This window comes from Hyperolius riggenbachi, chromosome 12, assembly GCF_040937935.1.
Source record: "Hyperolius riggenbachi isolate aHypRig1 chromosome 12, aHypRig1.pri, whole genome shotgun sequence".
NCBI lineage: Eukaryota > Metazoa > Chordata > Amphibia > Anura > Hyperoliidae > Hyperolius > Hyperolius riggenbachi.
Window position 1 is genome coordinate 222,951,565 of NC_090657.1, and position 17,557 is coordinate 222,969,121.

The following is a 17,557-nucleotide window of genomic DNA, read 5'->3' on the forward strand; positions in this document are numbered from 1 at the left end:
CGACCTCAGTCGGGTCCGCTCTACTGCGCAGGCGCCGGAAACTTGCGCCTGCGCAGTAGAGCAGACCCGACGGCGATCGGGTATTTCCGTGTAGTTCGGAGCCGACAGCCGTCAAAGCACCTGCACAGGAGCCGGGAAGGTAAATAATGACGTCATCTTGTACGGAGGGCTGCAGCGAGACCCCCGTGGGACAGAGGACGGCGTGGGAAGCCTCATTAGGATCCGGAGGCTTCCCCCACCCGAGATGAGTACCCGCCAGGGGATCTTTTGATGTTACAGATCCTCTTTAAAGGAATACTGTAGGGGGTCGGGGGGAAATGAGTTGAACTTACCCGTGGATTCTAATGGTCCCCAGCAGACATCCTGTACCTGCAAAGCCACTCACCGATGCTCCGGCCCCGCCTCCGGTTCACTGCACAGTCCCAGTGTGGTCTGTGCCTGCGCAGTACACTCCTGGTGACATCAGCGGGAGTGAGGACACGGCAACGCAGGTACAGTGGTTTTCAGACTTTAAAGTCTGAAATTCCAGAAGTGACCCCGAGGCGGGGCCGGAGCATTGGTGAGTGGCTTTGCAGGTACAGGATGTCTGCTGGGGACCATTAGAAGCCACGGGTAAGTTCAACTCATTTTCCCCCGACCCCCCTACAGTAAATTAAAATAGAAAATGGTACTCACCTGGGTCTTTCTGCAGCCCAGTGTAGGTCGGGACGTCCCACGCCGGCGTCCTGGCTCTTCTCCCATCACCTCCTCAGGAATGGCCGGACGGCGGCAGCCGGGTGACACTAGCCCCGAGTGTCAGGCTCCTCTTCCTCAAATGTCATGGCTAATGTCACCACGCCGGCTGCCTCGCGTCATCACGGCGGCCGGCGTGACAGTACGGCGCATGCGCGGTTTAATTGTCTAGCCATTTCTGAGGAGGTGATGGGAGAAGAGCCAGGACGCCGGCGTGAGACGTCCCGACCTACACCGGGCTGCAGAAAGCCCCAGGTGAGTACCATTTTCTATTTTAATTTGAGCTCGGAGTCCCTTTAACTACATGTTCTTCCTAATTCCTAATCCTCACCCAGACATCTAAGCCCACTCGAAGTGCAGCACGGAGGGGCTCAGTGAAGACGGCAGTGAAGGTGTGGAGATGTTTAATCTGATCATCCACTTTATAGAAAGAGATCCGGCCGGCCTCATAATCCAGATAGATTCCAAGTCTTCTGATGAAAGTTTCTTGAGAAAGACCATGCTCAGTATTAGAATGCTTAAATGAAAATCCGTTCCCTGAATGTACAAAGCACCAGGAGGCATCATTGTTGCCTATGACAGAAAGTAGGCCCTCACGGTCTATGCTGGAATAACACAATCCTATTCTAAAGTTATTATCACCTGAAATATCCACTTCCCAGTAATGTTTTCCTGCGTGAAATTCTGTGCTACTTATAACCTGATAGGAGTCAAATTCTTCAGGTTTTTTTTCATCAGTTTCATATTTTTCTAGTCCAAATGCAACTTTCAGGTCTCTAGATACTTGCACATTATTAGCCGCAGTGTCTTTATCCAAACATATATCCGATTTCTCCGGAGTCAGCAGAGCTTTCATGGCATTGTTCAAGATATCACCTAACTCTTTCCGTATGTTCAGCGCGATCAGAGTCTCATCCACATTAACAATATCTTGGTTTTTTTCAAATTCATTTTCTTCATGATTGTCTTTATCATAAACTCCTGAGTCTTCCCTGTATGATTCCCATACGACATTCAGTGGGTCTGCTGTGTTGCAGATGTCCTTCAAGTGACGCAGCTTTCTGGACAGCTCGTCCTTCCTCATTTCCAGCTGATGGACCTGCTGAGATAACGACCCTGAAATCTGTTCTTTCTTGTTGGAGATGTCCTTCAAGACTCGGTTCTCAAGGTCATCTTGCTGCCTTCTGAGTATTTTGAATAGCAAGATAACTTTCTCTTTTACAACATAAGTGTGTTCTTCAACTTGCCCTTTCTGGTTTTGCAAACTCTGGATTTTTTTCTCGGCAACATCTCTCCTTGTGGTCAGCTTCTCCAAGGTTTGTTGACATTCTTGCTTTCTTTTTTTGGACTCTTCCTTAAGGGGTCTTATTGTGCGTCCCCGATGTTTGTTCTCTTGTAAACAAGACTTGCAGCAGATACCGATGGATTCCTCCTGGCAGTAATACTTCAGAACCTTGCCGTGTTTGGCGCATTTTCTGCTCTCCAGGTCAGCGGTGGGGTCACATAAGACATGTTCTGGAGACTTGCTGTGGACTTTCAGGTGTCTATCACACAGTGAAGCTTCACAACGAAGACATGTCTTAACAGCAGTGACAGGAGAGTCAATGCAGTAAGTACACTTTATATTGTGTTTCAGCTCAAGTTGAAAGGCCTCCACAATGTTGCGCAGTCTTGTGTTCACCTGCAGATCAGGTCTATTAATATATCTCCGCATGCATTCAGGACAAGAAGATTCTCTGTCCTCCTGATGGTCCCACACCTCAGTGATGCAGCTTCGGCAGAAATTATGTCCACACGATAGAGTGACCGGATCTTTGAAAACCTCTTGGCAGACACTACATGTTATCTCATCTCTCACAGTAGCAGAGGCCATTACTGTACACAGGAGCACGAACAGAGAACTGTGTGTAACTGAAGTATTACAGCTATGCCACCTCACTGCAGGGTGTGGACAGTTTCTCTCGCGGCAAAACAGTTTACAGAAGCACAATCTTTATAACCGCGTCATAAGACCTTTCAACTCAACCGGTCACATAAATGTGAAAACAAATAAACAGGTGTGGCTTGCAACATCGGCCTATATGGGGTTGGCTACTGTTCCTGACCAATAGTCTGTTGCCCTATCTGCACCACCTTTGAACATCACCCATGTTTATGAGAGGCTCTCCTGCATTCTTCACCAACCATTGAAGAACACTGTATATTGAAGGGCTGTTCATCATGTGACAAAACTGCCTCAAAAGTGTGCAAAGTCAAAATCAATGCCCAACAGACACTGCAACCAGGAGGACTCAACATACAAAGGAGTTCTCCAGAAGCCCCTGAACCACATGGGGCAATCCAGGCACTGTAGTAAAGATCTGCGACCTCACCTAGATTTAATGCTTAAAGGGAACCTTAACTGAACGGGGGGTAAAGAGTTTCACTTACCTGGGGCTATTACCAGCCCCCTGCAGCAGTCCTGTGCCCTCGGCGCTGCTCTGGAATCCTCTGGTCCCCCGCTGTCACTTAGTTTCGTTTTTGACGACTCACCAGTCGCCGGCCGCCATGCGTATTATTGGACGCATTCACCAATGCAATTAGCGCTATTGCGGACCGCAACGCGTACAAAAATAAGCGTTGCCGCATTCCGCACGCGTAGATATGCGGCAACGCGTATTTTTGTACGCGTTGCGGTCCGCAATAGCGCTAATTGCATTGGTGAATGCGTCCAATAATACGCATGGCGGCCGGCGACTGGTGAGTCGTCAAAAACGAAACTAAGTGGCAGCGGGGGACCAGAGGATTCCAGAGCAGCGCCGAGGGCACAGGACTGCTGCAGGGGGCTGGTAATAGCCCCAGGTAAGTAAAACTCTTTACCCCCCGTTCAGTTAAGGTTCCCTTTAATTGCCAATGGATGTTATTGTGTATTTACACGCAAGAAGTGGTTAGCTTACAGGGACAACATGGGGTGATTTGCATATTCAGCAGTGATGCATCATGGGAGGCACCATATGCTCACTCCAACCTGAATTATCACAAATACCTTCTGTTTAAGGCTTCTTTCCCACCAGGACGTTGTGTTTTAGGGGACGTTATAGGTCGCATAACGTGCCCCTAACGCAACGCCTGGTGGTGCTGGAGGACGACGCTACCAAGAGCTGCGCTATGCAGCTCTTGGTGCGCCTTTTTTGTGCTGTGCGATGCGGAGACCACGTGATCCGCATCACGTGGTCCCGCCAGCCAATCGCCGCACAGAGCGGACGCTCCAGGAAGTAAACACTGCACGTCACAGTGCAGTGAATATTAATTAGCCATGTGGCTGGCCGCGGAGGAGGAGGGGAGACCTCCTCCTCCAACATCACTGAGCATGTGCACACAGTCTAACGCGGCTTAGCCGCGTATAACGTCCAAGCATGCAGCACTTTCTTTTAACTTGCTGCGTTACAATGTAACGCAACGTGGGCACTGTGAACAGCCCATTGATTTTTCATTACTGTGTGGTGGGCTGCGTTACAGGCTGCTCTAACGTGCACCTGTAACGTCCCACTGTGAAAGCAGCCTAAAAGGACTTCTGAGGCGAAGTTTAAAATCTATTTTTTTACTCACCTGGGGCTTCTTCCAGCCCCTAGCAGCTGTCTCAGTCCCTCGCCGCAGCCCCGTTTCTCGGTGTCCCCGCTGGCCTCCCGCGAGGATAGCAACCCACCGGCGGGGTCGGGTCATCTGCGCCTGACTCACATGCACTGCCCTACTTAAACAGTGCTTTCGGTGACGTGAGCGGGAGCGAGGACGCATGCTGCCAGGGCCGAACAGGTGCAGTGGCTTGCGACATTAAAGTCTCAAATTCCGGAAGTGTGCTGCAGCGGTTAGGGACCGGAGGATCGGTTTATCACAGCGCAGGCACAGGACGTCTAACTCTTGTTATAGTAATCCTTTAAATATTTAATCAGTAGATTATCATTAAGGATGCTCATTCAGATGATGCATCGGAATGCGGAAATACTAATGCGGTAAGTGGATTTCCGCAGAAACTGTGGTAAAATCTGCTTACCGATATGCTGTAATTTTAAGCTAATCAGAAGACTCAGAATGAATAAGCCAATTAGAGAATGCCGACATTTTGGTGGAAATCAGGAAATATGTGGAGAGAGGAAACAGTAATCGGCAGAATTTCTGGGGAATCAAAAATTTTGGACCATTACTAATGATCATAGGATGGAATACATAAATCAACACACCCCCACCAGGATGGGCTCAAAACTTAAAGAGCACCAAACCGTCTTTGACATAGCGTGCAATGGGCGTGGCCTGCGCTCTTTCTCATCACTCGTGACACATCAAACAAGGCTGCAGTCCTCTTATGACTTAGGCCCAGATCAGGACAGCTAACATCATCCCCAGGACTCAGCTCCTGAAATATATGCAAAACCAGGAAGAGAGCTGTGTCCCAATGGTCGTCACCTACAGCCTTCACCTGGAAATCTTAAGGCTCATACACACGTCCAACTTAATGCACAACCAACCGCACTACATGACCAACCACACAAGTTGTCTACCTGACAAGTACGTACACACACGCCAACCAACTAAACAACCAATGCACTTAAATAATCTGCGTGCAAGCTAAATGACAAACCGCACAACATGTCCGCATTCAAAAACGGTTTTTAACCTCCTGAGCGGTATGCCCAACACTGTGTCGGGCATGCCGCTCAAGAGGTTTTGCTGGCCTCAGAAGTCACTAGGCTAGCTAGTATGGGTGGCCACAACCCCCCAAATTGCCTCTAATCCCCCCGATCCAGCCACTTATACACTACCCAGCCCAGTTCCAGCGATCGGCGCAGCCTCCCGCACAGCTCCGGTCCTCTCTATGGGGAGGATCGGGTCTGTGCATGAAGTCATGATGTCTGTGACGCCATGTACGATCCTCCCCATAGAGAAGACCAGAGCTGTGCGACGAGGCTGCGCCGATCGCTGGAACCGAGCTGGGTAATGTATAAGCGGCTGGATCCGGGGGGATTAGAGGCAATCGGGGGGTGCCGGCCACCTATACTAGCTAGCTTAGTACTAGCTAACATCTTATACAGCCAGATAACCTAATAGTTTTATAGGGGGTGACTCCTGAGGCCAGCAAAACCTCTTGAGCGGAGTAACGCTCAGGAGGTTAAAGGACGCCCAAAGCGAAAATAAACGAATGAAATAAATGATTGTATCTATCTTCCTTCCCCTAAAAATGACTTTTTAAGACATTCCACAGTTTTATTTTATGTTTAAATCTACTTTTTGTTTTAACTGTTTTATTGTTTTTTCTCAATGACCCATTAATTGAAGTATGCCAGAGCTCTTTCCTACTCTCAGAAGCCATAGGGAAGTGTTTTATAGTTGGAATTTCTTATCAGTGAGGGTCACACTGTAGTCACTTCCTGTCTGAATTGTCAGGATTGAGTCAGCCACTTACAAACCTGATAATTAACTCTTTCAAGCAGAGAAAGAAACAAAAGGAACACAGCCTAGTTATTTGTGTGCTAGGCACTGTACATACCCATGTCTATCTCATCATGTCACGTCACTTCGGGTAACCCTTAAAGAGGATCTGTAACATCAAAAGATCCCATGGGGGGTACTCACCTCGGGTGGGGGAAGCCTCCGGATCCTAATGAGGCTTCCCACGCCGTCCTCTGTCCCACGGGGGTCTCGCTGCAGCCCTCCGTACAAGATGACGTCATTATTTACCTTCCCAGCCCCTGCGCAGGCGCTCTGACGGCTGTCGGCTCCGAACTACACGGAAATACCCGATCGCCGTCGGGTCTGCTCTACAAGTTTCCGGCGCCTGCGCAGTAGAGCGGACCCGACTGAGATCGGGTATTTCCGTGTAGTTCGGAGCGGAAAGCAGCCACAGCGCCCCCGCTGGAGCCAGCAAGGTAAATATTGATCTTACAATCGGGCCTGTCGCCGGGTGTTCGGAGGGCTGCAGCGAGACCCCCGTGGGACAGAGGACGGCGTGGGAAGCCTCATTAGGATCCCGAGGCTTCCCCCACCCGAGGTGAGTACCCCCCAGGGGATCTTTTCGAGGTTACAGAGTCTCTTTAAGAGACTTGTACACAGCCCAACCTGCATGATAGTTGGGCAGATTGATCCACCGGTTGGATCTGGCAAACCACCTGTTATCAGTTTGTCATCTGGTTGTTTGTCAGCCGTACACACACCCATAATAGCGAAAGTTTAAACAAAGTGTAAAAAAAAAATGTGAACACATGCTGGTAACCCAAGATAGTGTTTATAGCACCATCTAGCGTCTAAAAAGTAAACTCACAGGATATACACAAATAAATTAATCCCCCCCCTCCATCCTCCCTTTACCAAACAAAGACTTGCAAAAAACAAAAACAGAAGACTAACAGTTAAAAAAAAAAAAATACATAAATAGTTGGGCGCTTACACGCGCCCGATTCCTTCAAACGACTGATTGTAAGACCCGCCCGCGGGGTGGACATTCTGACAACAGTTTGCCAGTGTGTAAAGTCCGTCGGCAGGCTAATAAGGCTGGTTTTGACCGATCCGCAATCCCCACTTGTGTATTCAATTATGAGGCAAGACTAATATATGCAGAAATGAGAAAAACCTTTATTTTAATATACACTCTGACAATAAAAACAATTAAAAACGAATAAAATTCCCTGGTCATGAATATAATCATACCTCTGCTGGGATTATATTAATAATATGTATTGTTTGTGTATAGGATCCCTTGGTAAGAGAAAAAGAACAAAGTGGGGAAGAAATGGGAAAAATATGCAACCGTGCAAAAATGTATCATAAAATATGAAATATGCAGTTGTGCAAAAATGTATCATAAAATATGAAATATGCAGTTGTGCAAAATTGTATATAGTTGTTACCCAAACAAAAAGTGTAAAGAGTAACTGTCAGGCTGCAGAAGCTAATTTAAACCTCTAGTCTCCTGTGTTAAACAGTTTAGAAGGAAGCCAAAAAGACATTACTGAAGATAAAGATCTCTCTTACCTTTGATGTATGCTTATCAGCAAAGCTTAGACCTAAGCAGGACGCAAGCCGCATAACATACTGCAAAGCATTCTGGGGCCCTCCCCTCGGCTGCTAAGGAGAAGACGGGATCAAGTTTCAGCAGCTTCTAAAACTCAGTCCAGCCACAGCACAGATAAATCTCGGGGCAGCGTACACTGCAGGAGTCCGCTATTGTTCCTAGCCACATGGCTCATTAATATTCACTGCACACTGTGTTATTCTGTAGGAGCTCCTCTGTGATCAGAAGCAGGCAGGACATGACGACACATTTGGCTTCACAAACATGGAGCCTGCCATGAGCTGTCAGGAGCATCATTCTCTGCATATACTATATAAAAATTCTGTGAAATCCAAACGTGGACAGTGAAATGCATATGTAATGTAAGTACAGCCAATCTTTAGCTACTGATATATGTGTTTATTTTCTCTGAGACCTTATACCTAACAGCTCCTCTTAACCACTGCAAATAGCAAAAAATCACAAGGCTGTGTCAAAGAAAAATAAATACAGTTAGTGAATTAACTGAAAAAAAAAATATAGAAAAAAAAAAAAGACAAAAATGGGTAACAAAAAATAAAAATTGAATAAATGTGATGCACAAATTCTGAAAAAATATATAATGTGAGAGATCGGGAGGTACATAAAAGTAGTGAATACAGTGGGATGCGAAAGTTTGGACAACCTTGTTAATTGTCATGATTTTCCTGTACAAATCGTTGGTTGTTACGATAAAAAATGTCAGTTAAATATATAGGAGACGCACACAGTGATATTTGAGAAGTGAAATGAAGTTTATTGGATTTACAGAAAGTGCGCAATAATTATTTAACTAAAATTAGGCAGGTGCGTACATTTGGGCACTGTTGTCATTTTATTGATTCCAGAACCTTTAGAACTAATTATTGGAACTCAAATTGGCTTGGTAAGCTCAGTGACTCCTGACCTACATACACAGGTGAATCCAATTATAAAGGAGTATTTAACGGAGTCAATTGTAAGTTTCTCTACTTTTTTAATTTTCTCTGAAGAGTAGCAACATGGGGGTCTCAAAACAACTCTCAAATGACCTGAAGACAAAGGGCTTGATTCACAAAGCGGTGCTAACTGTTTATCACGAGTGTGCTAAACAGCATGCGAAGTGCCGTTCACGGACTTTTGCGCGCGCAAAGTGCCACGATTCGCGCAATCGCGGACTGTTGCGCACGCAAATCGTGGCAAATTGCACGCGCAAAAGTGCGTGCTAAACAGTTAGCACCGCTTTGTGAATCAAGCCCAAAGATTGTTAACCATCATGGTTGGGGAAGGATACAGAAAGTTGTCTCAGAGAGGTCAGCTGTCTGTTTCCACAGTTAGGAACATATTGAGGAAATGGAAGACCACAGGCTCAGTTTAAGTTAAGGTTTGAAGTGGCAGACCAAGAAAAATCTCGGATAAACAGAAGCATTGAATGCTGAGAACAGTCGGAGTCAACCCACAGACCAGCACCAAAGACCTACAACATCATCTTGCTGCAGATTGAGTCACTGTGCATCGTTCAACCATTCGGCGCACTTTACACAAGGAGATGCTGTATGTGAGAGTGATGCAGAGGAAGCATTTTCTCCGCCCACAGCACAAACAGAGCCACTTGAGATATGCTAAAGCACATTTGGACAAGCCAGCTTCATTTTGGAATAAGGTGTTGTGGACTGATGAAACTAAAATTGAGTTATTTGGGCATAACAAGGGGCGTTATGCATGGAGGAAAAACACCACAGCATTCCAAGAAAAACACCTGCTACCTACAGTAAAATATGGTGGTGGTTCCATCATGCTGTGTGGCTGTGTGGCCAGTGCAGGGACTGGGAATCTTGTCAAAGTTGAGGGACGCATGGATTCCACTCAGTATCGGCAGATTCTGGAGACCAATGTCCAGGAATCGGTGACAAAGCTGAAGCTGCACCGGGGCTGGATCTTTCAACAAGACAGCAACCCTAAACACTGCTCAAAATCCACTAAGGCATTCATGCAGAGGAACAAGTACAACGTTCTGAAATGGCCATCTCAGTCCCCAGACCTGAATATAATTGAAAATCTGTGGTGTGAGTTAAAGAAAGATGTCCATGCTCGGAAGCCATCAAACCTGAGGGGTCAGCACGGTGGCGTAGTGATTAGCGCTCTCGCCTTGCAAGAGCTGGGTCGCCGGTTCGAATCCTAGTCAGGTAAACATCTGCAAGGAGTTTGTATGTTTCCCCCGTCTCTGTGTGGGTTTCCTCCGGGCACTCCGGTTTCCTCCCACATCCCAAAAACATACAGATAAGTTAATTGGCTTCCCCCCCAAAAAAAATTGGCCCTAGACCATACACGCACTACACGATACATACATAGACATGTGACTATGGTAGAGACTAGATTGTGAGCCCCTCTGAGGGACAGTTAGTGACAAGACAATATACTCTGTACAGCGCTGCGTAATATGTTGGCGCTATATAAATACTTAAATAAATAAACTAGAGGAATGGTCCAAAATACCTTCAACCAGGATCCAGACTCTCATTGGAACCTACAGGAAGCACTTAGAGGCTGTAATTTCTGCAAAAAGGAGGATCTACTAAATAGTAAATTCATTTCTTTTTTGTGGTGCCCAAATTTATGCACCTGCCTAATTTTGTTTAAACAACTATTGCGCACTTTCTGTAAATCCAATAAACTTCATTTCACTTCTCAAATATCGCTGTGTGTGTCTCCAATATGATATATTTAACTGACATTTTTTATCCTAGCAACCAACGATACAGGAAAATAATAGCGATTAACAAGGTCGATTTTTAAAGTTTCGAAAGTCAGATCTTCTCGGGCACAAGCATACGTAAGTCTGTAACAAGAGGAGATCGCACTATGTTTATAGCAGATTGAAGTTCCTGAATAGCCCCAAATAGCTGACTGATCTGATTCTGCTGGTTCAAAGCTATCCCGGAGAGCTGGTTTACCGCAGTGGTCAGGACTTCAACATGTCTACATAGTGCGTCCATTTGGGTTGGGTCTGCCATTCTGTAACGATTGGTGTCAACACGCAGAGAGAATCGGATTATTGGTGAACTGCAGATTCACCAGTAATGCAGATATACACCAGATTATGAATGATCTGCAGAATCACTAATAATCCAGGTATGTCTAACCTCTGGACACCTGAGTGATGTGAGTGTTTGGAGTAACAGTACTACTCTGAGCATAGACCACCAGGGACCCTGGTGGCCTGAGAGACTTGAGGAATACTCCCCTGACTGTGGGGAATATTCCTGTAGCCTGAGGACTCCCTAGAAGTGGGACCCAGGCTGGGTTGCAGGAAGCCCTGCTGCTAATATAAACAGGCTTGCCCTAACTAGGTGTGAGGGCCTATTCTCTATGCCCTGGAACCGGGCTAAGGTATAACATAGAAATAACACAGTATCCTAGTCTTGGGTGTGAGGTCCGTAGTCACAACACCCTGGAACTGGTCTAAAGCATAACATAGAACTGACACAGTATCCTAGTCTTGGGTGTGAGGTCCGTAGTCACAACACCCTGGAACTGGTCTAAAGCATAACATAGAACTGACATAGTATCCTAGTCTTGGGTGTGAGGTCCGTAGTCACAACACCCTGGAACTGGTCTAAAGCATAACATAGAACTGACATAGTATCCTAGTCTTGGGTGTGAGGTCCGTAGTCACAACACCCTGGAACTGGTCTAAAGCATAACATAGAACTGACAATACAAGTAATCTGGCTCAGTGTGAATTCCCAGGTCCTTCCTGGTTCAAACACACTGTAGGATCTGACTGAGGTCTGTGTGCTAACACATTAAGCATTTGCAATGGCAGACAACCAGCAACTGGCAAGCAAGCTGTATATATAGCTGCTGGAGTCTGCCGCCCCGCCCAAGCCACTCAGCCAATCGTGAGTCCAGCAGGAATCAGCTGATCCTCCTGATCAGCTGACACTTCCTCTGCTGGTATAAAGGTCCTGACATCTGGGCCGCGCGCGCGTAGCTCTCCATGTCGTCCATATGAACCAACAGACTCAGCCACACCAACCACATGTACAAACCGCCGCGTTGGACGCGGAAACAGCCGCCTCGCCGTCAGTACCAGCGGCAGCTTTTCCACGTTCCCTCGTGGTGCCAGGCGCACGTCTCCGCATGCCCGCTGCTGTGCTGGACGCGGACTCAGCCGTCCTGCCGTTAGTACACGCGGCGGCTTTTCCGCGTTTCCTCACAGAACCCCCCCTGAGGAGTGGACTCCGGACACTCAAGCCGAGAATCTATAGGCTTTAGTATCCTCCAATGACTAACCATCATGGGGAGGGAGGGAGCGGAACCCATGTGCACCGCCGGTTTAGGCACGGACACAGGGAATGAACTTTTGTCAGCCCGTTTTCTCAATGGCAAAATGAGTTTGGGCCCAAAACCCCTATCTGAAGCGTCTGCCTTGGAGCTTTTGCTATCTAATTTATACCTGCGAGGTAACCGTGAGGAACCGGATCCGTTAGAGGACTCTGTACACTGTCCTGCCTTTCCTCCGACCTGTACCTTGGTATTACCCACATCAACTCTCTTCAAACAGTGCTCATGACAATGGGCTGACCAGTTCAGTAACTGTCCTGAAGCCCAGTCGATCAGCGGAGAGTGAAGCTGTAACCAGGGCATACCGAGAACAACAGGCGAGCTGTTCATTGGCAGGACCAGGAACCGTAACCTCTCTTCATGCAATGTCCCTAAACGACAAGACAGCAGGGGAGTTTGGAAAAGAGACTGAGCACTCTGCAATGGAGAATCATCCACTGCAGTGACCGAGATCTGCCGGTCAAGTGCAGACAAAGGTATTCCCAAACTTTTAGCAAAATCATAATCCATGAGGTTCGCTGCTGAACCCGAATTCACCATGGCCTCTGCGGACCCTGTCCAACCCTCCCACGTAACCGAACAGGGAAGGAACAACCGACCATTGTTCAGAGACGAAACCTGCTCACCTGTGGTATTGACTAATCCCAGGCGATAGCATTTGTCTGGCCTAGTAGAACCTGACAAAGCGTTTCTCTTTGGCCTCCTGTGACTCTTCTTCCCTAGACTCAGCCCTGTATACCCAATTTGCATTGGTTCGGCTGGGAGTGAGGGAGACCGAGAAGAGTCGTGTAGGATAGTCCTTCCCGTATCTCTACCTCGAATCTGTCTCTGGTATCGCAAACGGCGATCTATCAGTATGGCCAAAGAAATTGCCTGGTCCACAGATTCAGGCTCAGGATATCCAATCATAACATCGTGAATTTCATTTGACAATCCTGTTATAAAACAGTCTAAAAAGGCATAATCCCCCCATCTCGCTGAAGCAGACCACTTCCTAAACTCAGCAGCGTAAACATCTACTGATTTACGACCCTGTCTGAGCAACTTAATCTTCCGCTCAGCGGTGGAAGCGATATCCGGATCGTCATAAATTATGGCCATCGCTTTAAAAAATTCCTCAACTGAAGTCAGGGCCCCATCCCCAGGTTGAAGGCTATATGCCCAGGTCTGAGAATCCCCCGTCAACAGTGTCTTAATGAAGGTAATTCTCTGTGCGACAGTACCTGAAGAATTAGGTTTTAACTCAAAGTAAGACAACACTCGATTTTTAAAGTTTCGAAAGTCAGATCTGTGACCAGAAAACTTCTCGGGCACAAGCATACGTAAGTCTGTAACAAGAGGAGATCGCACTATGTTTATAGCAGATTGAAGTTCCTGAATAGCCCCAAATAGCTGACTGATCTGATTCTGCTGGTTCAAAGCTATCCCGGAGAGCTGGTTTACCGCAGTGGTCAGGACTTCAACATGTCTACATAGTGCGTCCATTTGGGTTGGGTCTGCCATTCTGTAACGATTGGTGTCAACACGCAGAGAGAATCGGATTATTGGTGAACTGCAGATTCACCAGTAATGCAGATATACACCAGATTATGAATGATCTGCAGAATCACTAATAATCCAGGTATGTCTAACCTCTGGACACCTGAGTGATGTGAGTGTTTGGAGTAACAGTACTACTCTGAGCATAGACCACCAGGGACCCTGGTGGCCTGAGAGACTTGAGGAATACTCCCCTGACTGTGGGGAATATTCCTGTAGCCTGAGGACTCCCTAGAAGTGGGACCCAGGCTGGGTTGCAGGAAGCCCTGCTGCGAATATAAACAGGCTTGCCCTAACTAGGTGTGAGGGCCTATTCTCTATGCCCTGGAACCGGGCTAAGGTATAACATAGAAATAACACAGTATCCTAGTCTTGGGTGTGAGGTCCGTAGTCACAACACCCTGGAACTGGTCTAAAGCATAAAATAGAACTGACACAGTATCCTAGTCTTGGGTGTGAGGTCCGTAGTCACAACACCCTGGAACTGGTATAAAGCATAACATAGAACTGACACAGTATCCTAGTCTTGGGTGTGAGGTCCGTAGTCACAACACCCTGGAACTGGTCTAAAGCATAACGTAGAACTGACACAGTATCCTAGTCTTGGGTGTGAGGTCCGTAGTCACAACACCCTGGAACTGGTCTAAAGCATAACATAGAACTGACAATACAAGTAATCTGGCTCAGTGTGAATTCCCAGGTCCTTCCTGGTTCAAACACACTGTAGGATCTGACTGAGGTCTGCGTGCTAACACATAAAGCATTTGCAATGGCAGACAACCAGCAACTGGCAAGCAAGCAGTATATATAGCTGCTGGAGTCTGCCGTCCCGCCCAAGCCACTCAGCCAATCGTGAGTCCAGCAGGAATCAGCTGAGCCTCCTGATCAGCTGACACTTCCTCTGCTGGTATAAAGGTCCTGACATCTGGGCCGCGCGCGTAGCTCTCCATGTCGTCCATATGAACCAACAGACCCAGCCACACCAACCACACGCTGCGTACAAACCGCCGCGTTGGACACAGAAACAGCCGCCTCGCTGTCAGTACCAGCGGCGGCTTTTCCGCGTTCCCTCGTGGTGCCAGGCGCATGTCTCCGCATGCCCGCTGCTGTGCTGGACGCGGACTCAGCCGTCCTGCCGTTAGTACACGCGGCGGCTTTTCCGCGTTTCCTCACAGTTGCCCAAACTTTCGCATCCCACTGTATATGACTATATATGAATGTGAGAGATTGGCAAGTACATGTGAATTACATACACACAGTAGAATGATGAATGGAGTTGTAGACACGGGCAAACTGTTGTCAGAACGGCCGCCCCGCGGGCGTGTCTAACGACCCGTCGTTTGAAGGAGCCAGGCGTGTGTACGCACGCCTTTAGGGACTCAGCTTTTTTAATACATATGTCATGAGGGTATAATTACTGTTATGTTAGCAAATAAGGGCTTGTAATTATTAACCAGACAAATAAACCCAAAACAGAAAAAAAGACACCTTTATTTCCAAATCGATTGCCGCCATAAATTGTACTAGGAACATAATTTAACTGTTGTGATAACCAGGACTAACGGGCAAAAAAATGGGTGGGTTTAATTTATAGTAGCATTGCTGAATGGAATTGGAGAAATAGTGTATCTTTTAATTTTCTTTCTTGTTTTTCCCTATAAAATGCATAGAAAAAGTAATTACTGTAAAAAAGTATCGCTCACAAAAAGACTAATTTATGGTGAGATAAAAACAAGATATATATCATTCAGGTGTGAGAAGCATTGATAAAGTTATGGTCAAATGAATGGAAGGAGCTGAGTAGAAAGTAGCTCTTGGCGGTAAGAGTAAAAGGGCATGTGGGCTGAAGTGGTTAATGTCCTGATTTTTTTTCAGACTAGACAAACTGCATCCGTTCTTCTTCCAGCTAACTCTTGAACTCGGAATGTACATGCTTGTGCCAGGCAGAGTCTCAGTTAAGTGAGGATTAAGAAAACAAAGGGGCAGATCTATTTGTCATAAATCAGCCAACATCCTCTCAAGACCCTATTTGGATGTCTTGTTTCAATTAAGGCATGGTAATGGCATGTATTTATGTTTCCACAAAAATCCAAGTATCCCCTTTTGATGTTGTATGTGTATGTAGCTGTGTGCTTCAACAGCTTGTCAGCATACAGGATTCCGGCTGAGGAAGGCTTCACAGCCAAACGCTCATTCTTTCATACCTCCCAACTTTTTGAGATGAGAAAGAGGGACACTTAAAGAGACACTGAAGCGGGAAAAAAAAAATATGATATAATTAATTGGTTGCGTGGTGCGGATAATTACTAGAATATTAGAAGCCAAAAACAATATTCTCATTTTTATTTTCAGTTATATAGTGTTTATCATAACAATGCATCATTCTCTAATATTTGCAGTTTACACACTACTCAGCATTCTAAATGATTTTACAGAGCAGGCTGTGAACTTTTAACCTGGCCTGTGCAGAAGAAAAAGCAATATAGTGACAGACACTTGAGATAACAACCTTCAGAAGACAGAGTTCTCTGCGACTTTGAAAGTGGTGGAGCTTAATGGCTCTTTTGCATAGATAACCACTGGAGTTTTTTATCTCTTCCTGTACTGGAAACAATATTAGACTTATGTCTCTGCTCCTAATGTTTTATTTCTTAGCTGTACTACACATACAAATCATTATATCATTTTTTTTTCAGCTTCAGTGTCTCTTTCAGCCACACCCCTGCCAAACCCCTAACCACACCCCTGACACACACCTAGTCACACATACCATAAAGATTTCATAAGAAAAATATGTTGTTTTGTAATTAAAACCACGCTAGTCCTTTCTATCCTGGTCCATTTTCTTCATATTAACATTTAAAAAAAAGAAGAAATACATCAATTTAAAGTATGGGAATAAAGTTTAGAGTCAATAAAACACATTTTTAGCAGTACTAGTCCCAGGCCCATCTGAAGCAGCTGAGGCGGTAGAAGCAATAGCAGAATCTTTAATTTCCTATTGCTGTGGACCTTCTCTGTACAATACTGGAACAATTTCCATTCAGAGTTGCCAATCCATGCTGACTGGACTGAGTAGAAGATTTTTCAGACTTTTCAACCTTCTCAGTCTTATGTCTTTTGGGGTATAAAACATAATAAATGATAGCCAGCCATTAGACAAATCCCTCTATACATAACATACATCCAGCCAAGCAGAAGAAACATAATCACATCTACTTGCCAGAGAGGGATCCTGGGCAGATTCAGCAGATTGTGCAGGAGCTGACCCAGAGGCGTCCTCCATGATCCCAGCCACAAACCAGAGTGCATCATGGACTCTACAAACTTTTACCTGTGCTGCTGATTTGATGCAGCTGATCCAATTATGCATGCGGCCCCTGCCGGCTAAGCATATGCTTAATCAGCTTCTTACCTTAAGGAATCAGCTGTATGCCGATTCCTAATCACCGCCGCGGCCCCTGCCGCCCGGCTCAGACTTCAGATCACGCGGGACGCCAGCGCGTGACTACTTCCGGTTCAACCGGAAGTGAACTCTCTCCAATGCACGCACCTGCGCACATAAAGTTGCTGCCTCCGATGGAGAAGCCTCCTCCACGCTGCAGGGCTCCGACTGTTCACTGAACAGTGCTGCTTGGAGCCCTGGAAAACGCTGCCCCTGCCGCCTGACATGGATGGCACTCCTGGAGACCTCTCCCATGCATCCCGTCCGGGACAGGAAACTAAACTGAGGTACTGTGGCAGGTGTAGTATCTTATATGTGGCTGCCTATTGCTTATGCAAATTCTTCTTTTAACAGTTTCCTGTCCACAGTGGGGAGGGAGACAAGTCTCATCCAGGGGTGCTGTCCGAAATGACGTTCTGGGAAAACACATTTTTTTTCAGTAGAATAATACATAT

General features: G+C 46.5%; 1 protein-coding gene across 1 annotated transcript; it reads right to left on the reverse strand.

Moving 5' to 3' along the window:
- Positions 1–987: 987 nt before the first annotated feature.
- Positions 988–2,615, reverse strand: LOC137541369 (E3 ubiquitin/ISG15 ligase TRIM25-like). The gene has a single exon (XM_068262639.1). It carries the CDS (start codon positions 2,603–2,605, stop codon positions 1,046–1,048), a length of 1,560 nt encoding a protein of 519 aa, XP_068118740.1. The 5' UTR covers positions 2,606–2,615; the 3' UTR covers positions 988–1,045.
- Between the last annotated feature and the right edge of the window lie 14,942 nt (positions 2,616–17,557).